The sequence below is a fragment of the Lolium rigidum genome, chromosome 6 (genome assembly GCF_022539505.1).
Source record: "Lolium rigidum isolate FL_2022 chromosome 6, APGP_CSIRO_Lrig_0.1, whole genome shotgun sequence".
NCBI lineage: Eukaryota > Viridiplantae > Streptophyta > Magnoliopsida > Poales > Poaceae > Lolium > Lolium rigidum.
The window spans coordinates 241,828,933-241,854,286 of NC_061513.1; the positions used below are offsets into that span (position 1 = coordinate 241,828,933).

At 44.0% G+C, this 25,354-nt stretch overlaps 2 protein-coding genes across 9 annotated transcripts; one reads left to right on the top strand and one right to left on the bottom strand.

The window, feature by feature from the left end:
- Nucleotides 1-210: 210 nt before the first annotated feature.
- Nucleotides 211-9,216, bottom strand: LOC124659172. Of its 8 annotated transcripts, none has more exons than XM_047197103.1 (21): nt 8,859-9,216; nt 8,553-8,750; nt 7,859-8,005; nt 7,648-7,764; nt 7,489-7,529; nt 7,348-7,392; nt 6,642-6,713; nt 5,766-6,000; nt 5,483-5,680; nt 5,249-5,401; nt 5,029-5,145; nt 4,881-4,921; nt 4,745-4,789; nt 4,298-4,369; nt 3,713-3,778; nt 3,574-3,627; nt 3,433-3,444; nt 2,621-2,677; nt 1,908-2,042; nt 1,115-1,261; nt 211-405 (listed from the first exon to the last, which is right to left on the bottom strand). In XM_047197103.1, the coding sequence occupies exons 1-20, from the start codon at nt 9,005-9,007 to the stop codon at nt 1,125-1,127; spliced, it is 2,091 nt and encodes a 696-aa protein (XP_047053059.1). In that variant the 5' UTR covers nt 9,008-9,216; the 3' UTR covers nt 211-405; nt 1,115-1,124. The 8 variants fall into 8 exon arrangements, with proteins under 8 accessions (XP_047053059.1, XP_047053057.1, XP_047053058.1 ...); XM_047197101.1 differs by having other exon boundaries at nt 3,568-3,627; XM_047197102.1 differs by having other exon boundaries at nt 3,568-3,627; nt 5,249-5,395; nt 8,859-9,215.
- Nucleotides 9,217-17,530: 8,314 nt separating this feature from the next.
- Nucleotides 17,531-19,027, top strand: LOC124659680 (probable aspartyl protease At4g16563). The gene has a single exon (XM_047197505.1). It carries the CDS (start codon nt 17,531-17,533, stop codon nt 19,025-19,027), a length of 1,497 nt encoding a protein of 498 aa, XP_047053461.1.
- Nucleotides 19,028-25,354: the final 6,327 nt, after the last annotated feature.

Consider the following 25,354-nt stretch of genomic DNA (forward strand, 5'->3'; position numbering starts at 1 on the left):
CTAGCGTTATAGCGTCATTGGTGGCACGGGAATGGTGTGGTCTTCAACAGAGCAACGCCATCCCTTTCAGGTGGTAACCCAAAATGTAATAAGAAATGAAAGAATAACACAACGGTACAACTCAGGTCTTAGTGTCATCGTTGTCTCTCTCTCTCTCCGTCTCCTCAAATGAGTAAAGCTACCAGAGTGACACAATTGCACAAGTTCTCATCGGAGTTACTTCATGCATTATCTTAAATCAGTAATGCTAACAGTGGCATAACTGAACGAACTCACAAGTTTTAGGACATTCGCAAGTCTCGATTAAGCTGGAAATAACAGAACAAAAGCGGCAAAAGCATCAAAACAGCATAGTACTCCAACAGCATCGCTTTCTCCAGCTAAAAGCACGGTACCAGACTGAGTCTGCAATCAGCCAAATATTCACCCGTTAATTCCAACATAGCAACTTGCAGAAAATTGAGAACGATATTAAGATATTTTCAAAACTCCATGACTAGGACTCGACGACTGCAAAAATAAAGACAACAAAACGTGCAGTGCTTTATCAAAAGTATTTCAGACTGACTACTAGAGAGATACTAAGCTTGAAAGTATAATTTTTAGGCAATGTTGATAAGTACAATTGCTATTAAAAAAGAAAGGGTGATAGTCAACAAAATATGTTGATGCTACTCTAAAACACAAGGGCAACAGTTGAAATGTGGTCTTACTCAACGGCCAAGTGTAACAACTTAATACATGGATAGTCATGGCAGAATAAAGCAGTTCAAGTAATTTGCTGCCGCTGTATTACTTGGAATGCGTCCAAATATATCTACTAATGTGTACATAATGCAAGATACCCCGACCTCCAAAACGCAACCATTTCAGTTACAAATTGCCAAACCATGTTTAAAATATAAATCTCAATCATCTTATCAAGAAGAGTGGACACAACAATCTGCAACTGCTTATTGATGCATACTAGGAATAACCCTACTTAACAGATCAACTTCTACGCAAAAAAAAAAGAACAGATCGACACATATAATCTTTGTATTGATAATATCATGTTACTAGCTGTTGTAAGATGCTCATAAAGTTATATAAGAGCTATAACCCAGTATGTTACCATGCTTGCTTCACCATTGACCATTGTTCCCAGATATCAGTTGCCTTTTTGTAGCTGAATAGTCCTCCGTCATTTCTGCCCTTGGTCTCTTTCTTGAATGAGAACCCTGGCAAACACTCCTGGTAAAACAAACTTCTTTATCTGTGCCTGGCCAAATAATTTTAACAAAATTAAGGTCAATGGATTAAGTACCAGCTATACAAATACACTTTAAACTAAAATGTTGAGCATTTCAAGGACCTGCGATCCCTAAAAAGCAACCATTTCAATTACGCACTGCTAAATCATTTGGTTAAAATAGAAATTTATAGCCGCTTACAAAGTTAAGTGGGCACTGCAATCGGCAACTGCCTTATTGATGTTAAGTCAGAATAATCCTACTTAACCTTTCAGATCTATACAAAAGCAACACTGCATTTCGTGCCACAATAATTAACATCGACACATCTAATCTTCCCTTTGACAATATAGTATTACTAGCTGTTGTAAGATTCTAATAAATTATACTCCCTCCATTCCAATGAATAAGGCTTATATTTTTTTTAAAAGTCAAGCTAAGTAAACTTTGACCAAAATTTTAGAAAAACTATCAACAACTATAATATTATATAGATAAAACACGAAAATATACTTCATGATGTACCTAACGGTATTGATTTTGTATTGTAAATATTAATGAATTTTTCTAAAAACTTGGTCAAACTTTACATAGTTTGACTTTTAGAGAGAAAAAAAGCCTTATTCATTGGAATGGAGATAGTATATAAAAACAAAAACTCTGTATGTTACCTACTTGCTTCACCATTGGCCCCAGTAGTGAGTCGCTTTTTTGTAGCTAAATAGTCCTCCACCTGTTCTGTCATTGACCTCTTTCTTAGATGGGAACCCTGACAAGCACGCTCGGAAAAACATATTTCTTCACAGGTGCCTGGCCCGATAATTTAATACAATTAAGACCACCGGATTAAGTATCAAATAGAAAAATACACCTAAAAAATAAAATGTATGCCTGATAATCTGAACATGTGAGCATTTGAAGAACCAAAGGTGAAGAAATGAGAACTGTGTTTCAAAACAACAGTATGCGCCTAATTTACTTGCATTGCATTAGCCCCAGATGATATCTCAGAATATTGGGTAGAACATTCAGGACACCAAGCAGTTCAATCAAAATTTACAGCACGATGACCTTAATGCAATGCTTATGATCAAATGCAGCTCTGGGCCCAAGCAGCAAGTTATCTAAATTAGTGCATCTGAAACATGGTCATCAATGGACAAAATACTACTGTCAATAATGCACATAGTCATTTACTAGTAGACTTAGGTTTTTATTGAACTTTGAATCAAAAGTGCAAATTGATATTTATCTTCGTGGGAAAATTTGTTCCAAGCATTTAGTGGTCACTGGTGTCGTTCTTATTAAAATGCCACAGATGATGTTCCTGTTGGTAGAGTTTTTTCTTGTCTTGTTTTGGATGAGATGGGGGTATTCAACTTATTTACCTGCATTTGTAGTAGATGTGACCTCAGAATTTAACATAGTCTGGGAGATTGCAGAACCTGCGGTAAATTTGGAAGTTAGAAATATAGCTAGAAGTGCAAGAAGAACACAGCACAAAATTGCCATTTTTAAAGCTCGGGTTACAGCTGTGCAACCCACAAGAGAATGAACATAGAACCAGAATAAAACATGCCTGCACCATAGATTTTTTAAGGGGCAAAGAGCCGAACAATATACATAGAAACCAAAAGCTAATGGGTGCAAAAGAATGTTGAATTCGATGGGGACGTAAGCCACAGCACAGGCAGGGCTACTAGTTATGTAAGAAGGGCCTACGATATAAGAAGAGCTTTTTAAATTTTGAAACCAGATAGCACCACTGTTTTATTTTTAACAAACACAATATACCTACAGTATTTCAACCATTTGAATATGCCCACCGATTCATGCGGCCTATCTCAACCTGATATGAAAGGCATACAATCAAGGATGTAGAAGTGGGACAAGTGGGATAAGTGGAATACGTGGCATTGACTTTCATTCTAGACTCTAGACTCTTCTTTTCCTTCTTAATAATTCCGGATTTGATTATCCCACTTCCACATCCCTAAGTACAATGGGTCTTGCATTAACTCAACAATTTCAGGGTTGAATCGTGCCAGCATTAGTTTTTCCTAAATCCCGAGAATCAATATATATATATATATATATATATATATATATATATATATATATATATATATATATATATATATATATATATATATATACTCCCCCTAGTTTGCACATGAATGAGGGTGTTCAATCAATTCACCTGTCTTAGCCACTGATAATATCCCAGAATTTTCAGCCGAATTAATCACATCGCCAAACATAGCATACCATTAATTTGCTATATATAGAGATTTTCCCTAGTAGAAAAATGACTGAGGCTGATCTACGAATTAACCTGTACCATTCACTGATGAGATGAAAGATTTCTTAGAATCTATCACATTGCCAAAAGTATCTGCAATGACAATGCTAAGGTATTAATTGCATACATGGAGGTTTTTCCTAGAACGAAGATGGTTGAAACATTGGAAGTAATTTACCTGCATCAGTTGTTAATGGGACCGAAGAAAATCTAGGGTTTATCACATTGCCAGTAACAGGAGTGCCTGCAACAATAACAATTTTAGGTATTAACTGAGCATAGCGGGGACTTACGCAGTTCAAAAATGATTGAAGGAGTTTGCCTTTACTCCTACGAGCAAATGGGGTGGGGCAGTGTGCATAGCAACAGATAGTGCAGTAGTGTTGACTACAGCACTACAGGTGTGTTGACTACAGCATAGGCAGAGCACTACGGTAGCCATACTGACAAAATCAGAGCAGCGAATAAAAAAGAACTGTTTTGTAAGGACAGTGGCAACACAAAGCACGGTAGTGGCAAATTTAGAGCAACATACAATGCATCAAAGTAGGCCAAGAGTTAGTTATTTCCAATTCTTAAAATGATTGACATACGAGTGCTAATGTCTCCAAAAATAATTTGATGTCAAAATCAAGCAAAGCAGAGAAAAAAAGATATATGAAATAATGTTGTGACGATCGCTAATAAGATTCAACATAGCCAAGACACAAAGTGCTGATTGGCTCAATTTAAGGTTTGGTGGATTAAACAAGTGTGAATTTACCTTCCCACGGACTCGACTGAAGCGCAGACCCTTGATTGATCTCCAGGCATGTAGCAGCTTTAATGCATTGCTCTGAATATTAGAATATCACACCATTTCATCAGTTCATACTCTAATAAAATGTGCCAGCATTGAACGGATACTGATATCAATTGGAAAAGTTGAATTACTCAAGGGAAGTGAAGTAAAAGTTGATTACAAATATAGACCATGCGTTTACACAATTTCTGGCTAGTCAGTACTAAGCATTCAGGCGAATGGGAACGGTCTAATAAAAAGATGCAGCTTGATGGGTTGCACAGAAACGAAGTGTGTGGAACTTAGAAGCAAGGAGAGCAGCACAGGCTCTACAGAAATCATAACATACATGTGAATACTACTAATGAACAGAAGGTTAAGCACAACGTTCAATGCTTATACAGAGTGAAACCAGAGACCGAGTCCTACCAAAAATTCTCCGAAACCAATCATCCCGTGCCTTAGCTATGCTTTCTGCAAATGAGATTAAAAAAAGATTGTTTACAGTATTGCTTGATGGCAGAAACAGTTGCATAGAGAGAAACTAGCTAAGAATGAAGTATACCAGGTGACAACTCCTGGCTGCAGTGTGTGGAAGAAGGCAGGCTGAAAAGAGCAACGAAACATGCATGAGAGCGTGCGTGTGAATAAAACGGAAATGGCATGCATCCTGATCGAATCGAGGTAGGACGATAGTAATATCAGTATATGACCTCATCCTCTTGTCAAAATAGATATTAGCTAGGCGACGGGTATGTTCTTCACGTGCATGCTTGCTCGTAGGATGGGTACATTTCTTGGCGTGCCGCCTCTGTCGGAAAGGAGCGAAGCTGGCCCAGATACAAGCAATCAAATGACATTGATTAATAAGTTGCAGCGTGATCATGGATTGCCACTTTGATAGCGATGCACTCGCTGTGTCTGCGTGCATACCTGAAGCCGATGGGGAGTATGTTCTGGGGACCCATCAGGCCGTCCGGCAGTAGCAAACGGTCTTTGAATTCTGGAGTTCTGTTAGCCAAATCCCGGACAATCTTTGCTGCTCTAGCCCACATGGGCCTCCAGTCCTGAGAAATCTTACTGATCCACAGAGTAGTACTATGAGTAAGAATATATCAGTTTGATCTGTATACTGCGAGAGAGGGGATATAAAAATATTCCAGGTACCTGGCTACTTCCAATTGAAATAAACGGTGCACGCGGAGAAACTTGACAAGGACACTGGCCTCGAGGCTGGGCGGTGAAGAGGGCTCCAGCGGTAGAAAGCGAGGGAAGATGTAATCCAAGGCTTCGTTCCACAGGCCCTGGGACACGAGGCGCGCCAGATGAAAGACGCAGAAGTAGTAGTTTGTCTGCTTCAACATTCTGCATCCATGCATTCTGTTGATCAGCAAGCAAAGGTAGATCAAAGCATTGGCAAAGCAAAAAAAAATGGGTGGTGGATGCATACGCGACGAAGGTGGAGCCATATCCTTGGAGCCTGAGGAAGGTGAGGAGACGCCTGTAACGGAACCGCCTCACACAGGGGTACTCTCCAGGGACAGACAGTTGCAACTCCTGGCCACACACCACCGCTCGCGTTCTCGTCATCATCTTGGACGGTCGCCAATTTGGGACTGGGGATTGTGTTTGGGGTTGGGGACATTTGCCGATTTGGGGCTGGGAATTTCCAGTAACAGAAGCACCTGCCACAGTAACAACTTAAGTGAATGATTGAATATCCAGAGGATTTCCACAGTTCAAAAATGATTGGCGGCATTTGATTTTATTGTTTGCAAACAAATGGATGGGGACAATGTGCAACTGGGGTTGCAACAGTGTTGAATACATTATTACAGATCTTCTTCGGATCCAGCCCAATGAGCCAGAGTGGGCCAACAATCGAACTGTTCATATAAAGGCTATTGGGAAATCCCTGCCAACCCTATCCAACGTCTAGCTCCGCCAATGTTACAGGTGCAAGTATCCCCCACAGAGCAATAATGGCAAAATCAGAGCAGCAGATAGAGAAATATTGTTTTGTAAGGATGAAGGTAACAAAAGGCACAGTAACAGCGAAACAACAGCAACATACAATGCATCAAAGTAGGCCAAGAGATAGTTGATTCTAGTTATCCAAATGATTAACATGCAAGTGCTAACGTCTTCAAACAAACCTGATGTTAAAATTCACCAAAACAGAGATGGAAAGCTGTATGAAATAATGTCATGACAATGATCCACAATAGGAGTCAACGTAGCCGAGATATCGATGTTGAGTGGAAAGAGTGACAGGTACTTATTGACAAAATTTAAGGTTTGGTGGATAAAACAAGTGTGAATTTACCTTCCCTCGCACTCGATTGAAGCACGCACCCTTGATTAAGCTCCAGGTGTGTAGCAGCTTTAATACATTCCTCTGAATATAAGAATGTTACTAGTTTATCAGTTGATAGTTGATACTAATAAAATGTGCCAGCATTGAACAAATACTGTTATCCATTTGAAAAGTTCAATTACTCAAGGTTAGTGGAGTAGAAGTTAATTACTAATATAGACCGTGCGTTTACACAATTAGTTTCTCCAGTTTCTTTTAGCACGGCGGTAGCTACTCTTTTTTGTCTCAGAGAAAGCAACTTCATTATTGTGGCAAATATTGTACCTTAATCAAGAAAACTATAGTAACACACAGAGCGAATTTTGTACCCCTTCCAAATTAGAAGAATGTTAAATTTGACCTGCTGCTGCGCCTACCAACCAACCCTTTGTTTTTTTTTTCTGGCTAGTCAGTACTATGCATTCAGGTGTGGGTTTGATAATACAAACAACAACATCAAAGCCTTTTTCCCAAGCAAGTTGTGGTTTGATAATGGTCTCATGAAAAGGATGCAGCTTGATGGTTGCATAGAATTGCTGCAAGTGGAATTTAGAAACGAGGAGAGCAGTAGGGGTTGTACTGAAATTATGGCATACATGTGAATACTAGTAATGAACAGAAGGTTAAGCGCAACGTTCAATGCTTATATGAAGTGAAACCAGAGACTAAGTCGTACCAAAAATTGTCTGAAACCAATCATCCCGCGCCTTAGCAAAGATTTCTGCAAACGAAATAAAAGAAATTGTTAAATGAGGCTACATTATTGGTTGATGGCAAAACGGTTGCAGAGATAGAAGTAGAGAGGAATGAAGTATACCAGGTGGCAACTCCTGGCTGCAGTGGCTGGAAGAAGGCATGCTGGAAAAGCACCGAACCATGCATGAGATTGAGAGCGCGCGTACAATGAAATGAGAAATGGCATGCATCCATCCATCCAGATAAAGAAAAAATCTAGGTAGGGGGATTGAAAGATTACCTCTTCCTCTTGTGAAGATAGATATAAGCTATCCGGCGGTTATGTTCTTGACGTGCATGCTTTGTGGTAGGACGGGTACATTTGTTGATGTGCCGCCTCCGTCGGAAAGGAGCAAAGCTGATCCGGATACATAGAAACAATCAAATAGAATTGATTAGAAAGTTGCAGGTCGATGATGGATCACAAGTTGGTGGCTTGGTGGTGTGCATACCCGAAGCCGATGGGGAGTACGTTCTGCGGACCCATCAGGCCGTCCGGCAGTAGCAGCCGGTCTTTGAATTCTGGGGTCCTGTTAGCCAAGTCCCCGACGATCTTAGCTGCTTTAGCCCACATGGCTCTCCAGTCCCGAGAAAACTTGCTGATTCATTCATTCACAGACAGAGTAGTAACTATGATGAGCAAAAAGTGTCTTGACACATGGGCACCAGTGCTCCCTTCAATTCAGATTTTTAAATTTTTTAAAATCTCACACTTCTGTTTCTCTAAAAATTATGGTGTTAAATATATAGATAGATATGTACAGTATGGGTGTATGCAAAAAGTCCCGTTAAAAAATACGTTATATTTTGGAAAATATAAAAAAGACAAATTTGTGACAGTAAATGGTAGTACAATAGTTTTAAAATAGTATGTCTTTTTGTCAAAAAAAATTGTTTATTTTGTATTTCTCAAAATTTAAAGTATTTTTTACTGGGACTTTTTTGCATAAATCCTCCTATACATATCTATCTACATATTTAATGCCATAATTTTTAGAAAAATAGAAGTGTGAGATTTTAAAAACATTAAAAATCTGAAAGTGGAGGGAGCACTGGTGCCCATGTGCACCAAATCCCTATCCCTATGATGAGTAAGGAAATTTGTGTGTAATTGCGAGAAAAGAAAGGAATACTCCAAATAAATACCAGCAGGCTAGTTCGTGGAACAAGTGGTGCACGCGAAGAAACTTGACGAGGACACTGGCCTGGAGGCTGGGCGTGCAAGGGGGCTCCAGCGGCAGGAAGCGAGGGAAGATGTAATCCAAGGCTTTGGTCCACTGGCCCTGGGACACGAGGTGCACTAGATGAAAGACGCAAAAGTAGGAGTTTGTGTGGTTCAACATCCTGCAGCAGCACCGTGCATTCCGGCCGGCCGGTTATCAGCAAGCAAGCAAGATAGATAGATGAAACGAATGGCAAAAGAAAGAAGGGAGGGAGTGGGTGGGTACATACGCGACGAAGGTAGAGCCGTAGCCCTGGAGCCAGAGGAAGGCGAGGAGACGCCGGTGACGCAACCGCCTGACACAAGGGTACTCTGGAGGGACAAACAATCGCAGCTTGTGGCCGGACTGCACCGCTCGCGTCCTCTTCATCATCATCATCGACGGTCGCCTCGCCGATTTGGGACCGGGAATTGGGTTTGGGGTCGGGGACAGTCGGCGGCGATTTGGGGCTACGAATTAGGTTTGGGGCTGGGCCGATTTGGGGCAGGGGATTGATTGGGTTCGGCGACGGGGGAGCCGGGGAGGGACGGGTGCTCTTATTAGTTTCCTCCACCTCCACCCCAGTGGGGTGAGAGGGGCGAGGGGGGCTGATGGGGGCGAGGGGGAGGAGGGGGGAGACGGGAGGTGGGACCCACGTATTATTTCGTGGCCAACGAACGAGACGGGAGAGGGACCGACACATTGGGCATGTAGTCTGGGCCGATTTACTGCGCCGCGAGATGGAAACCCTGCGTATTCAGAACAGGCCATGGACCCGAAAATGCCACTTGTTTGGTAGTATGTGTAGAATTTTTTGGCCCAACAGAAACAGATGATTCAATCTGTTTGGTTTCGTACGAGCCTAACTTAAATCTCACCATTTATTCCCATGGTGACCTTACCTCTCACCTACTCACCTATTACAAAACTTGACGCCGTTGTCACGAAGCCTGACACCACGCTGGTGCGAGAGAAGACCACCATGCCACTCTCGCTGACGATAGCCAAGGCGGCGTGCGCAAGACTGGGCTGAATATGATAGGACGAAGCTTTCGGTGCAGCACAACAAGAACGTCGCCACCATGACACCGACACTGCCTACGCCTACAAGATTACCGCCATGGATTACTGCCTATCACATACCATAACCATCACCACCATGACACCACCGGTTATGCCCATCACAGGCATCACCACGTCGACGAACAAGATCATGGCACCGTCGTTCATGCCCGTCCCGTAGAAGCATTACAATGTCGTCGAACACCACCATGACACCGTCGAGCACGCCAGTCACAGGCATCACCACGTCACCGAACACGAAGACGAACACCACCATGACACCGTCGTTCATGCCCGTCACAAGCATCACCATGTCGCTGAGCACGAAGTTGAATACCACCATAACAACGCCGGTCATAAGCATCACCACGTCGCCGACCACGAAGACGAACATCACCATGCCGTCACCACCATGAATTATCACCTCTCACTTCTCACATATCATCACCACGTCGCCGTCCATGAAAACGTCAAGCGAGAAGTTGAGCAAAAGTACTACAAACCTTAATCACACGTACGTACAGATTATAGTATACTTGTGAATCATTTATCTATCAGTGTATGTACACCGAAACAAAAACCTGACAAAAGTCATGCGGAATGGTGAAGTGAACCTACTCATGAAAAGAAATCTCAAATAGTTGAGCGTGTGCGACAAATTTGACAAAATTCTCTTAAAACTTAATACACGAAATTGACGATTTACCATATCATCGACACGCATCTTTTTCATGTACATCTTATTTCGATTCGGAGTGTGGTTGGGTTGATTTGAGGAGAGGGTATGTGGAGTAGTGTAAGGGCACCTCCAACGGGGACGCACGCGTCCGTTTGCGTCGGGGTGTCTCCAGCGGCACGACGCATAATTTTTTTTCATTCATAAAGTCATAATTCACATTATAAAAAACATAAAAAAAAGTCATAAAAGCGTGGTAAAAGTAGGTGCTGCCTAGTGCTCGTCGTCTCTGACGAGGTCGATGAACTCCGGCGTCGTCCATGGAAGCTCGTACGCCGGCGGTGGAGGAGGTACTTGCGCTGGAGGCTGTGGCTAGGGATCCCAGTCCGGAGCAGCAGCCGGAGCGCGGTCGTTGGAACGCGTAGGCGTGGCCGGAGGAGTGTTGGCCTCCCCTGCGCGAGCGCGGACTCGCGGAGCTGGATTGCGAGCCCGTCCCACAAAGCGAGCTCGTTGATCCACGTTTGCGTCGCCGCGGACGGCCCGGTCACTATGCGTCGTCCCGCTGGAGGTAGTGCCAGACGCATTTTCGGCCCGGTGGAGGCAAACGGTCGCTTAGCGTCCGTTTTCGTCGCCCCTTTGGAGATGCCCTAAGGGAGAGCGAGCGTAACGAGTCCACGTGCATAAGTTGCATCGATCGAGTGCAGGAGGAAAAAGAACGGGCCTGACTCTGGAGAAACTGCCGATTCGGGCGTTCCTCTGGATGCAGGCAAAACGTTGTTTTAAGAACCGTACGATGCAACAATGCGGCAGCCCACAGGCAACCAAACTTCCACGTCCCAGCTCATGCAAAAAAGTCTCTCACAGGCTACCAAACGCGCACATTATGCTTTGTCGAGCGAGATCGGAGAGGTATCTATAGCTAAAATATATATCTATGTATCTAGAGATAAAGTTAAGCAATTTTGTAGGGACATAGGAGTAGTACTTTTCTAAAAAATTGGTCAATTTTTTTATATCTATATCTATACCTAACAGTAATAATAGTAAAAGAGCTAATGTTTCTGCTAAAAATTTCATCTGACTTTAACTTACACTTTTGTTTATCAAAATTACTACTGTCGCCGCCGTTTTAGTAGTGACACTAGACCATAAGGGAGCGTGTTGCCGCGCCCGCCCATCTTATCGATAAGCCAGCGATATAGTTAGAAGGAGTTGAACGGTAAACACAACTGAGCAACTGTAGACTTAGTTGCATACAATTTTTTATGGGAAACCCATTGTACCGGGTAAATCAGACATAAAACACCTAACTGTACTCTCAGATAAAAACAGCGCCACTTCTTTACATGTGCGTTGCCGCGCCCGCACATATTTCAAGAAACAGTAGATATGATATATAAACATAGTGATGTTTCCATATTTAAAAAATAAAAGAATTGTAAAGTAGAGATTTTTATATGGGTATGAATGCATGAAGGCTAGAACTGGACATGGTGTTTTGGCATAGGTCTAGATGCACCTATTATAAAAAAAATGTACTTTAAATTTATTTCAAAATGTTTAGAAATTCGACATAAAACCATAAGTGTGCATCCTCACATTCTATGTTAGCTCACAAAAAGTATGGCAGGAAAAAACATTTTATGTGCACTATGTAAAAAAGACAACAAAAAAATGTATCGTTAAAAGCTATTTGGGATCCCTGATTTTTATTTTTTTCTACACTAGCCATAAAAAGTAAAATCTTCCGTCAAACTTCGTGGGCGAACATAGAATGTCTAGGCGTTTACCCTGATATTTTTTCAGAACTTTTAGATATTTTGAAGTATCTTTACTATTAAATTGGAGTTGGGGATGGTGTGCACTTTGACATCAAACATTCAGAAAATCTCAACCGTCAATCTCCTAAAAACGCCCATATTTACTATTAAATTGGAGTTGGGGATGGTGTGCACTTTGACATCAAACATTCAGAAAATCTCAACCGTCGATCTCCTAAAAACGCCCATCAAACATTGTTCCCGTCGCTCGGAAAAAATAGAAACATATTTATTGCGTATCAATCCAGTTACCACACAATAAGGAAACATATAAGTCCAGCATCAATCTCGTCCAGCATCAAAAAAGGAAAGAATCACACCCAATTCGCTTTCACATATCTTTACTATTATATTGCAGTCCGTACGTCATCAAAAATGTTTGATGTCAAATATTTAGAGCATTTGGACCATCCGATCAAAGATTAGTGTCCAAAATAATCATCGTCCAATATGTAATAGTTTAGGAAGTATATTACTCTGTATGCACTAAAAATGGAAAGCACATAACGTCACCCCCTACTCCCCATAAATATTGTGAGCGTTTAACACTTGCCAAAACCCCCTCATTATCATAAAGGCTTTCCAAAATTAACTACTGCCGCTAATCACGCTCCATCACCGCCCCTTTCCATTGAACGCACACGTTATGTCTCTTCCCTGTTGCGCATGTTTACGGCTCGCACGCCCTCTCAACTTTCCACGCCGCCACCCCGATCTGCCTAGCCTCGCCGCCGTGCAGTCTCCGCCTCATGTAGTGCTCATCGAGAGATGATCACTGGGGAAGAAGAGAGGTTGGGTCCTTGGGGGAGGGAACCCGGAGGAGGAAGAGGACATCCCCAGTGATGCGGGTACTCGTGATGTAGCAGCCGGAACAGGCAGATCGGCGACGCATCCGGTGGTCCAGGCGCACTGCAAGTTTGCCGGAGTCGACGCTTGCCGGTTCTTTCTCTCACCTCATGCCTCCTGCTGCCCTGCTTAGCTCCCTCCTTTAGCATCTATTTCACCGTGGACGCAGCAGTCACTTGGTTCGTGATAACCTGCATGCGGCAACAGAGCGAATATTGAAGCCTGGTGGTGTTGGCCACATCTACAAGAATAATACCGGTTTGTGCTTGGGAATTTTATTGCTATTCTTTGTGCAGCTGTGTTCATGAGACAAACATTTCCCCAACGATCCCGAACAAAGGTCAGGTCAGCTTCAGCTATGTCAATGCATTTTTTCAAGAAGTAGGAGCTCCCGTGGGATAGTCAATTAAGTCTATAATTTGTGTGTTTTGTTCTTCAGGTATGAGGTCACCTCTGGTCAGACCTAGCGCGACAACAACAACGGCAGGATGGTAGCAGAGGCGGGCCTACCAAGGTAACCGATTTCTCCGTCCTCTCGTGTTCATCCTCAACCAAATGTCATCTTGTGCACAGTGCGGCATGGCGAAGGTCACACGGTAGCCTGAGACTATGTGGGCCGGTGTCTGTTACTTGAGTGGTGCTCGGTCTGATCTTTGACTATGAACACAAATTCTATATTTAGCTCTTTTATGTTATGGAAAAACATATTATTTTTGTAAAAACGGGGCTAATTGATTTCCTCAGGTAAATGTTGATATGTTGATGAATCTTTTTAGAGGGCTACATTCAAAATCAGTGAATATTTACACCAATTTATGACAGGGTAAGTCACCTTATAATGTTACAACTAATGTAACAAGTCTTCTATTTGATCATCTTGAAAAATAAGACACGATGGCTTGGTAATTTGGTTGTTTGGTTGCTTTACTAATAATACTATCAAACGTGATAAACAGGATCATGACTATGACTTTTTACCAAGGAGAAGATACGTTAAAAAATCTTGCAGGGAGCATGGATTCACTCCGATGCTTCTTTGCGCAAAACCAGAGGCACTGTTGGGAAGGTCAGTATCATTTTTCAACGACACTGTGTTAAGCTATCAAACTGTTGTAGTGATCTGCAGTGCAGGGCCATCCCAAGGAGAAAAAATTAGCGATCTTTCCTTTTCTTAATGGAATTATGGCCTAATTACCCTGGCCTGAACCAGATCTGAATAGAGTGCCAAAGGAAATTATAGGTGCAAAAGGTAATTAAAAGGAATATTATTACAGTCTCTCCACGAGTAAAAAAAAGTATAACTTCAAATCCCGAAGGAGGGATTTTCCTGCTTTCATCAACATCCAGTGATTTTGGGTTGTGCTGTCGTGTAAACAGCTGCAAGCATTTGCATTCTTTTGTTTACAGCTATCAACGTGACAATGCAGGTCGAATGTGCTATAGATAGCGCTGAGAGAGAGGAAATTGCCATGCAGTAATTGAGTAGGGGCAAGATTTGAGATACATAACAAAACAGGAGGTGTCTACTTACAGACACTTCGCCAATTCTTATAAAATGTATGTACATGTAGTTATACTTAGGTTTGATACATGATATCATCTCAGTGTTTTATTCTTTTTTTTTCACTTGCTTGTGCTCAGCCTGTAGATATGGATACAAAGTTTGGTGCCAACAACCATGCTTGTTTTGCAGGAGAAACTATTCAATTTTATTAGGGATGCAAATATCAGAACCTCTAGGACATGAGATGTTTTTTCCAATGAAATGACTTTTCAATTTTATGGGAGTCATGTTGAGACGCCTTTCCATTTATGCGGCACACTAGACAAGGAGAAGATAGTGGCACACGACCTTGAGCAAAGCATCAACATAGATAGATGCATGGATGAGGGCAAACATGGGAGGGGGAAATAGAGGAAAAATATTTGTCTTCTTAGGAAGTAGCCATGTAGAGGAGTTGTACCAAAAGAAGGGATAGCAAGTGTATAGTGGGGTCGATAGAGAGTGAAAAGCAAGATGTAACACCAATTGTCGTGACTTAGTTTGAAATAAACTTTAATTGATGCCTTTGTGTATCATCTTTGTTATTATGTAGATACATATGAATATTTAGCTTTTAACGAATTACACTTGAGGGAAGTGCAATCTTAGCAATTTTGAAGTACTATGTTGATGTACTACCGTAAGTATACACATGTAAGTTTTCATGTGCCATGCATTGATATGGGGAAAGAAGATGAAAAAAATAAGATGCCGTAGCAACGCACGGGCATTCAACTAGTAATTTTAAATAGTGGGTGCATCTACACCTATGAGCCAAAGTAGATTTCCCGGTTAGAACCATCTTGGGGGACTATGTCTTAACTATAATTCTGTAAATCTGATCAGGTTTCCCAAACCTGAAACTACCTATGTACCGTCCCTCTAGTCTCGGCGCAGCAACCAGGCTTGCCGGTGGTGCCCTGCTCAGATTGAATGTCATGGAGAATAACACAAAACGTACCATTTTAGGCAATTCAAATTGTGGTTTGCCCAGGGATCAAAATCTACGTCTGCAACTAAAAGATGTCATTTATGATGGATCATTGTACCAACCTATTCTTCCTTGGACGTATGCTAAGGATTGTGTGTTTTGTTGTATCCTTGTATGGCTCCTAGCTATAGGATGCAAGTTTCCTTAGAAGACCATCCTCCACTGCTAGAAAAGGCCTCAGCGCTGGCGCACATGTTTTGCTATCAGTGACGTACTTGGGTGCGCCACTGCTAACTGTTAGCAGTGGCTCACCAATTGTGCGTCATTGGTAAACCAAATAGCGTTGGCCCACCACTTAGTGTGTCATTGTTATATGGTTGAGGTGCGCCACCGGTAAAAAATTGAAATTTGAATATGGAATTTTTTTGATTTCTTTTTTGTGTTTTTTGTTCTAGTATGCAACTTGTTGCATTCTCTGTGATGTGAAGCTCCACTTGCAGCTGAAGAAGAGGAAGGAAGGAGAGGATGAGGAGGAGGAGGAGGAGGAGGTCGGAGTTGAAGTTGGAGTTGGAGGAGGAGGAGGGGCGGAGGCACGACTTCTCTTCCTTCCATCTACTAGCCATTAAATAATGAGCGATCCCTATATCAAATTGGAGGGATTTTCCAATTTATCACACTTTTCTTTACACTTTTACTATTTGCCATTTTCTGTCTCACTGATATGTGGTGGTCATGTGGTCTGGTGGAATGATATAGAATGATATAGATTGGCTTTTCCTCCCCTTCTGATGCAAGGGATAGAAAAATCCGATGCTATGTAAAAAAATAAAACCTGCTAGGAATGATATAGGTTTGTCAATGGCAACAGGTCTGACAAGAAAAATTAAAACCTGAAAATTGGCTTTGCACACAAATGTCTCAAAATGATAATCTATATTACTCTTATCCTTTAACTTTTCAAACAAAAAATCAATGAACTAAAAAAAAGACATGCATATTCCAAGAGAGCATCTTAATGAGTTTGGTTCCATTTTCCCAAAATGTTTTGATGTATGGCTTTCAAATTGACCAAGATCTCTGCCATTTGGCTTCGCTGTGCAAGTACAAGCAATCATTTATTTCAGTCATTAGTACAAGTTAACATGAAACAACAATCCGTCTTGAGGGTTATATAACAATGGAAAGGAACCCCACCTTTGGACCTGATCTATTGTCAAGAGAAGGTAACACATTGGCCTACAACATGCCGGCCGAGCCCTTGAGCTTGATGCTGAATCCAAACCACAGAATAACAAATCTTCAGCATATGAATGATAGAAGCCTAATATATATTGGTAAAAAAAATAGACCAAATATTTACCCAGTGGATGAAATTGGGGTCTACGTTTGTGGATGTCTGATGGAGATGGGATACACGGGGTGCCACCACAGCCCCCTCCCTAACTAACCCTCTCTTCTTTGCCTATTCCATCTCCCTCTGTCTCCTTGGATTTGTCTGCTCCAAGGCTACTCGTCAACTTTTGCATAAGATTTTGAAAGCATAGATAATGTCGTATAGTGTCCGGTTTTTACTAAGATAGTAGTACAAATTTAAACTAAGACTCCAAACCTTACTGTACATCGCATCAGAGGGAGTACACAACTGAATCTTTGTTCCGGAATTTTCGAAACTTTAGAACGTCATTTTCGAAAAACGAGATCCATGTAGGCCGAGCTATGAAAGTCCGCACTCGTCCTACTACCTACACGCGACGACGGTGCCGACCGCTTCCTGCACGTGATTTCGCACAGCGCCTCTATTGACTCCCAAGTCCCGTCCGCATCGCTCGCGTCCGTCGCGCGCCCGTGACCACCCTCTCATGTTTGATCCATCCATCATAGCGGCCTGGACCTAGCTAGACCCCACACACTCACACTCATCTCCTCCTCCAACCCCACGCAAGGCACAAATACTCAGGAAACTCAGCCCTCTCAAACACGACGCAAAATGCGTTTAAAACCCGCCCAAACCCCTCACTCATCGGCAGCTCCTCCAATCACCGCCATGCCGATGCCGTCGCCACTCCCCTGCTTGCTCCTCCTCCTCCTCCTCCTGCCCCTCCTCTCCACCGCAGCACCGACCACCACCAAGATCCCGCTCTACCGCCACCTCCCGGCCGCCGCCACGGCCGCGCACCACCACCCGCTCTCCCGCCTCGCGCAGGCCTCCCTCGCGCGCGCCACCCACCTCCGATCCGGCCACCACCACCCGCAACCCTCGGGCTCCCCCGTGCGCACCGCGCTCTACCCGCACTCCTACGGCGGCTACGCCTTCTCCCTCTCCCTCGGCACGCCGCCGCAGCCGCTCCCAGTCCTGCTCGACACCGGCAGCCACCTCACCTGGCTCCCCTGCACCTCCTCCTACAAGTGCCTCAACTGCTCCTCCGCCGCCTCCCCCGTCTTCCACCCCAAGAACTCCTCCACCGCCCGCCTCGTCACCTGCCGCAGCCCCGCCTGCCTCTGGATCCACTCCAAGCCCCACCTCTCCACCTGCTCCGCCTCCCCCGCCCCGCCCTGCAGGCCCGGCGCCGCCACCTGCAACGCCACCGCCAGCACCGTCTGCCCGCCCTACCTCGTCGTCTACGGCTCCGGCTCCACCTCGGGCCTCCTCCTCTCCGACACCCTGCGCTCCGCGACCACCGGCCGCGCCGCCAAGCGGGGCTTCGCCGTCGGCTGCAGCCTCGCGTCCGTGCACCAGCCGCCCACCGGCCTCGCCGGCTTCGGCCGCGGCGCGCCCTCCGTGCCCGCGCAGCTCGGGCTCACCACCTTCTCCTACTGCCTCCTCTCCCGCCGCTTCGACGACGACGACGCCGTCAGCGGCGAGCTCGTCCTCGGCGCCTCCTCCACCGCATCCGGCAAGATACCGACGCAGTACGTGCCGCTGCTGAAAAGCCCGGCCGCGCGGCCGCCCTACTCCGTGTACTACTACCTGTCCCTGACCGCCGTCGCGGTGGCCGGGAAGCCCGTGCGCCTCCCCCCGCGAGCATTCGCCCCCGGCACCACCAACGGCGGCGGCGGCGGCGCCATCATCGACTCCGGCACGACCTTCACGTACCTGGACCCGACGGTGTTCAAGCCGGTATCGGCGGCGATGGTGGCCGCGGTCGGCGGCAGGTACAACCGCTCCAAGCTCGTGGAGGACGCCCTCGGCCTGCGGCCCTGCTTCGCGCTGCCCGCGGGGCCGGGCGCCAAGACCATGGACCTCCCCGAGCTGTCGCTCCGCTTCAGGGGCGGCGCCGAGATGCGGCTCCCCATCGAGAACTACTTCGTGGCAGCCGGACCGGCGCCCACCGCCGGTGGCGGCGTCGGCGGCGCGCCCGAGGCCATCTGCCTCGCCGTGGTGTCCGACGTCCCGGGCGCAGCAGACGGAGGTGCCCCTGCTGCGGGCGGGCCGGCCATCATCCTCGGGAGCTTCCAGCAGCAGAACTACCACGTGGAGTACGACCTCGGCAAGGAGCGGCTCGGGTTCCGGCCACAGCCGTGCTCGCCGGCGTCGTCCTAGTTCAGCCTCAGCCCTCAGCTCGCGTCGGCGAACTGAAGCGCGCGCGGGAGCTAATACGTAAGCTCCTGCTTAATTAACTGATCGGCTGCATGGTTTCGATCGAGTTAATTACTCCACCTCTAGCAAAGTTGATGGCAGGGCCGTCTGATGGTGCAGCTTTGCGATCTACCGCTTAGATTTGAGAATTTAATAGCAATAAAATAGCTCGTGCGTGCGTGTTTGCTTACTTGCTTAATCTACATTGCTCTTTTCCTGTGGGTGAAAGAAAAGACTGGCGCTCTGCTTTGCTCTTTTCCTTTGGCGATGGAATTGCTTTCGGGAAGAGGAAGCCAAACCAAAGCATTTCGTGCCGATCCTTTGGTGGACAAAGCTTAATTAGTGAAATGGCGTCTGTCACCGTGAGGAGTAGTACAGTAAACATTTTTTTGAACTGGAGTAGTACAGTAAACCTAGCTAGCTATAATGTTGGCCGTATCGTTTGGTTGGTCTTTAAAACTTCCACCTAGACACCCTGTGGCGGTGTAAATGGGCATGTGCCCGCTGCCCCGCTACTGACGCCGTAGTGATGACGGCTAGCAGCTGCTTGTCGTTCAATTCCCGCAGATGGTGCTTATAAATTGGGGCGCTAGTGATATCCAGGCCCTTGCTGTCTCCTTGGGATCTGAGCCGACTGTTGACTACTCTGCATGCATGTGACTGTATATCAGAGTATTGAAGGTATAACTCCTTTTCTAGACATATGTATTTCGTAGAAGATTCCTTCTGTGGGGCCACAGTAGGACCCGTACCTGACTGGCCTAGCACATGTGCCGGGCCAATTAGTCAACAAAGTTCTATTTAAGATGATATATGTTTGCAGAAATTTGCTAATTCCGGGTTTTGACATTTAATTTATTGTGTCAGAAAAAAGCAGGTTGTACCACTTTAAGATATGTGTAGAGTTCTGCTCATGAAAAATCGTAGAGTTCTGCTGATGAAAATCATAGAGTTCTCTGTTTTGTTGGACCCTTAGTTCAACATAGGCATAAAGTTCACTGCCTAAACTAAACAATTCAAATTCTTTTTGGGAAACTCTGTGCAAAATCATCAAGAGATCAATAATTACTTAAATATGTGTGCATAGTCTGTGTGCAAAACCAATAGCACGGCAGGAGACCAAACAACTCTTTGCAAAACCAATAACACGACAGGATCTATATTCCATAGGTAGCCAACATTTCAGCGATCCACATAAAGAAATAAAAGAGAAAGCAAAAGAAGAACGGGAAACTAGATCCCGCAGCGAGCTCAATTCCATCGGATCGGCGAGTGGTTCTTGCGGACGCGGGTCGCCGTCGCCAGCCCCGAGGCGCTCAATACCGACGCCGCTTGTGGGGGAAGGAGCGGCTTGGATCGGCAATGACGCAGCGCAGCCGCCGCCGGTGAGGACGGACGGCTTCGCGGCGACGCCCGGCCTCGCGAGACAGGGGGCGGGGAGGAATCTCAAGGGGAAGAAGGCAGATGGGGTGCCCTGAGGCCTGTGGATCTCTCTGCACCTAGCGGGAGGGAGGGGATCGATAGCGGCGGTGGGGACTGAAGTCGATTGAGGCTAAGAAAGTACTCCGTATGTCCAGTTTAGGGTTGTGGCCTTGGGGGTCGCGTTTGCGGTAGGTGGGGGTTCGATGTTGGGCTAGGTGGGCTGGATAGTTGTTGGTCTGTTCGACGGATATTATGAAGTCCTTCCTAACTTGGCCACCAGTACTCTTCGCCCACCCGGTTTTTTTTTTCGAGCCGAGAAAGCACACTTGTACGGAGATTGGGGTTGTGGTTCGCGGCGTCTCGTACAGATCGGCAACATTTCTGGCACGGTTCTACAAACTTCAAGGTTTGACTTATGGTTTACTTTATGAGAACGTCTAGCGAGCACCACTGCACCAGATGGACATGAGCTGGTCGACGCGGTTCCTGCAAATAGCAAGTTCATGCTTGTTTCATCTCCTCTTCCCGCACGTGCCCTACTATCTCACATATTTTTCTGGCCACGCGGGAGCATACCTACTCGTTGTATGCAGCTTCTAACATGTTTTAATATTTTTAAAAGGCCATAACTTTCAAACAGAGCGTCGAGATTAAAATCCGTTTTCACCGTTAGATTTATCATGATAAATTCTTTAGAACTAGATCCACTATCGACATATTTTGGGAAATTTTTTTGACAAACAACTTCGGTGCTATGGGGTGCAACTTTAATGCTACATGAGTCAACTTTGCTCGCCGCCGCGGATCCGGCCGTTTCCTCCCCTCCGCCGGCTGCTTCGGCAGCGGGAGGGTGGGGGAACGCCGGATCTCGGTGTGTAAATAGTGTAGGGCTTGCTAGGTCTTCAGCCGGCGGCGTTGGGAGGGCGGTGGCGCTGCCGGTGGTGTGTTTTGCAGGTGGAGATCTTCCCCTTCGACGACGGCGCTCCGGTGGAGCTCCGAAGTGGATCTGCTGCCTCCGCCGCGCTCGCAGCTCTGGGCAGCTGCCGTGGGCGACTTCCCCACGCCGGAGGTCGAGGACGACGGCTTCGGCTTTTCAAGATCCAGATTCAGCTCGAGTTGAAGCAAGCGTGCGATGTGGCTGGAGGAGTAGGATGGAGGCTCTTCGGAGTTCGAGTTCCGACGACTTCCCGTCCGCCCGGGGACATCTCGCCGATCCAAGGACTATGTGACAAAAATTCCTTAACCGTTTAGATTGTGAATATGTCCACTAGAAGAGAAGCTCTAGCTGATAGATATTTGATGGCGTTGGGACTTCAAGTGCATAGTGTTGTGGTCACTGGTCAGCGAAGAATTTCTTTTACAAGGGTGACTCGAGGGTTTATATTGAACTCTCGAGGAATTAGAAAAAAAGTCATCTCATTTCCTCTTCTTCTAGCAATCATGCAAAGTAAAATAATGTCTTGTGTTCCCAACTCCACCATTAATAGTCAACAAGCACAAGGTTTTGTGTTAGTAATAGTAAATGAAAGAGGTAACACAAGTAAAGTAAACTAGACAAATAAAGTAAGCTAAGAAAAAGCGGTAAAAGGATAATTAATTTTGGGTTTTGTGTGTCATTAAGTGAACTAATTTGTTTGTATTTTTGAATTAAAATGTTTCCGCAAATTGAAATTAAGGTAAATGCAATGGAAAGGTATTTCTTATGATTATAATCGGGATCATGGGTTCACTTGTCTACTCTCACTTTAAAGTTATAGTGGATAATAGCAATTTATCAATGAGATAATATTTGTGGAAGTTTAATATGTGTTTGATAAGCATCATATGGACATCACGTCCTAACATAGAGATTATGCAACACATCTCTCTTATACTCCACAAGAAAGGTAAAACTCCATGCAATCATATACTAAGATTAACACAGCATAGCCATATGTACTTTGACATTATGTTTAAATATCAAATATGCTACTTTGAACAAACAATATCATCAATTTTATCACGTGAGAAGATAGCGCATGCATTCACTTTATCCCTAGTGAGGTAGCAAAATAAAAGGTAAATCCATAATAGATCATGAATTTGTTATCAATATTCAATCACTTAAACCATGCTACTCCATCTAATACACACATCTCCTCAAACATGTTCTTGCATATAAGTTGGATCAGAACCAATACTTAAGACCAGGGTACATAATATGCATCTATCAATACATCTTACACATAATAGATTCCAATCTCATTTCACAATACTTAAGATCCACCACATATGAATTACATGTATGATCATAATCATGTTGGGCAGCTCATATGGTACTAAGATCTTGTCGGAGTTTCGGTATCCGAGAGGAACACGGGTATCTTGTCGAGACCCTTGAGGTTATCGGACCACAGGGGATAGAAGCACGCTCCGAGCTCAACATCGACATGGCGGGCCAGGAGCGGCGCAAAAACAACACGACAGGGAGAGACACGGTTTTACCCAGGTTCACGGCCCTCGTGGTGAGATAAAACGCCTACGTCATGCCTTGGATTGGTATTGATAATGCTCCAAGAGGAGTATGGTGTACAGTGTGGTGGTGCTTCTCTTCCTCATCACTCATTTTTTCATTGTTGATTACTACAACAACATCAAATTTTGGGCAAACCTTGTATACCAATGTCTATAGGGCATCCATGAAACAAGAAAATTGTCCGGAGCATGCAGTCCTTTAAAACTCTCCCATATGGTACATTGTTGCACCTCGACGAGTCCTCTTTATCGTTGGGGTCGTTAATAGAAAACCATTTTCGACAATTATTTATGCTCTTTGAATGGATAATTTATGATCACGTCCCTAGGGCACGATGATATATACTATATATATAGTTTAGTTTGAGTTCCGAGGATACACTAATGATTACTCACTCACATATCTATTTTGACACACGTGCATGTTGAGAGTGACGTATTAATTGACAAATCTCCTTAATCTTTTAGATTGTTAATATGTTCACTGGAAAAAAAGCTTTAGTGCATAGGTATTTTGACATGCCAAATCATGTTGCAAGTCTTAGGTCCCAGATAAACAGTTTAGGAGTTTGGGAGCCTACAAGGACAACCTCAAGGGCTACAGTATGGAATAGAACAATGGAAAAGGAAAGACCAAGAATTATAGAAAATCTTGTAGATTTCTAGCAAATCTTGTATACGAATGTCTAGTCTATAGGACATCTAAGAAAAACCAAAATGTCCGTAGCATGCACTCCTTAGAAAGTATCCTCTTTATAGTAGGGGTCGTTTATAACCACCCGTTTCCGACATAGCTTTGTGTTCTTTGAATGAATAGTTTATGTTGAATTACTCTAAGGTACGATGATAAACTATATATAGTTTAGTTTGAGTTCCAAGCATACCCTAATGATGACTCACTCACATCTCTATTTTGATACACATGTATGTGAAAATTTTCCTTAACCGTTTAGATTGTCAATATGTCCGCTGGACGAGAAGCCCTAGTTGGTAGTTCGACATGACAAATCATGTTGCAGGTTTTAGGACCCAAACAAATAGTCTTGGGTCAGAAAAAGGTGACTTCAACATTCAGTTTTTTCTTTGTGATTACTACAAACATCAAATTTTGGGCAAAGCTTGTAAACCAATGTCTATAGAGCATCCATGAAAAAAGACAATTGTCCGAGCATGCGGTCCTTTAAAAAGTCTCCCATATGGTACATCGTTGCATCTCGACGAGTCCTTTTACCATTGGGGGTCGTTCATAGTAAATCATTTTCGACAATTATTTGTGCTCTTTGAATGAATAATTTATGATCAATATCCCTAGGGCACGATGATATAAATACTATATATATAATTTAGTTTTACTTCAGAGGATACCCTAATGACGACTCACTCACATATCTATGTTGATACACATGCATGTTGAGAGAGACGTCTTAATTGTCAAATCTCATCAACCTTTTAGATTGTTGATATGTCTACTAGAAGAGAAGCTTTGGTTGATAGGTATTTCAACATGCCAAATCATGTTACAGGTCTTAGGGCCCAGACAAACAATTTAGGAGTTTGGGCGCCTACAAGAAAAACCTCCAGGGCTATCCTCTGTGCATCGGTTTTGTTTAGGTGATAGATTGTGCTCGGATACATAGGCCAGACTGAGATAAATCTTAATGCTTTCTTAATGTAAGAAATAATACACAATCAAATCTGAAAAAATCTCAAGATCTACAAAGTTGCATCCTTCTCTATCTTGTGGAACCCTAATCTAGCCATGCGGTACTCGACAAACTAGCCATGACGTAATCTAGGTTTTATCGTAATGTCATTACGATATCATCTATACATTGACTTAACTCATGTGTGATAGATTTTGTTTGCATACAAATTTATACTAGTCACAGCCAGACTAATATAAATGTTGGTGCTTTCTTAATGTAAAAAAAACAACAAATAAACACCATGGAGTGCTTGTCGTTTTATCATGCACACGCGGAAAATACATCGAGAAGGTTTTATCGTACACCCTCATAGTACATTGCATCCTTCTCTATTTTGACGAACCCTAATATAGCCATGCGGTCAGCAACAAACTAGCCATATCGTCCTCTAGATTTTATCATAAGTCCTTATGATATCCTCTGTGCATTGGTTTTGTTTTGGCGATAGATTGGTTCGGATACATTAAATTCATACTAGTCAAGGCCAGAATTAGACAAATCTTAATGCTTTCTTAATGTAAGAAATAATACACAATTAAATCTAAAAGTCTCCAGAATTACGCAGTTGCATCCTTCTCTATCTCATGTAATCTATCCATGCGGTCCTCAACAGACTAGCTATAACGTACTCTAAGTTTTATCATAAAGT

Excerpts from the sequence above, each read along its gene's own strand:
- LOC124659680 (XM_047197505.1), top strand. The coding sequence starts at position 17,531 with ATGCCGATGCCGTCGCCACTCCCCTGCTTGCTCCTCCTCCTCCTCCTC.
- LOC124659172 (XM_047197101.1), bottom strand. The coding sequence starts at position 9,007 with ATGATGATGATGAAGAGGACGCGAGCGGTGCAGTCCGGCCACAAGCTG. Across the intron at positions 7,393-7,488 it reads CAGCCAGGAGTTGCCACCTG|AAATCTTTGCTAAGGCGCGG; the intron begins GTATACTTCATT and ends TTTCGTTTGCAG. Across the intron at positions 2,043-2,620 it reads CACATCTACTACAAATGCAG|GCACCTGTGAAGAAATATGT; the intron begins GTAAATAAGTTG and ends TTATCGGGCCAG.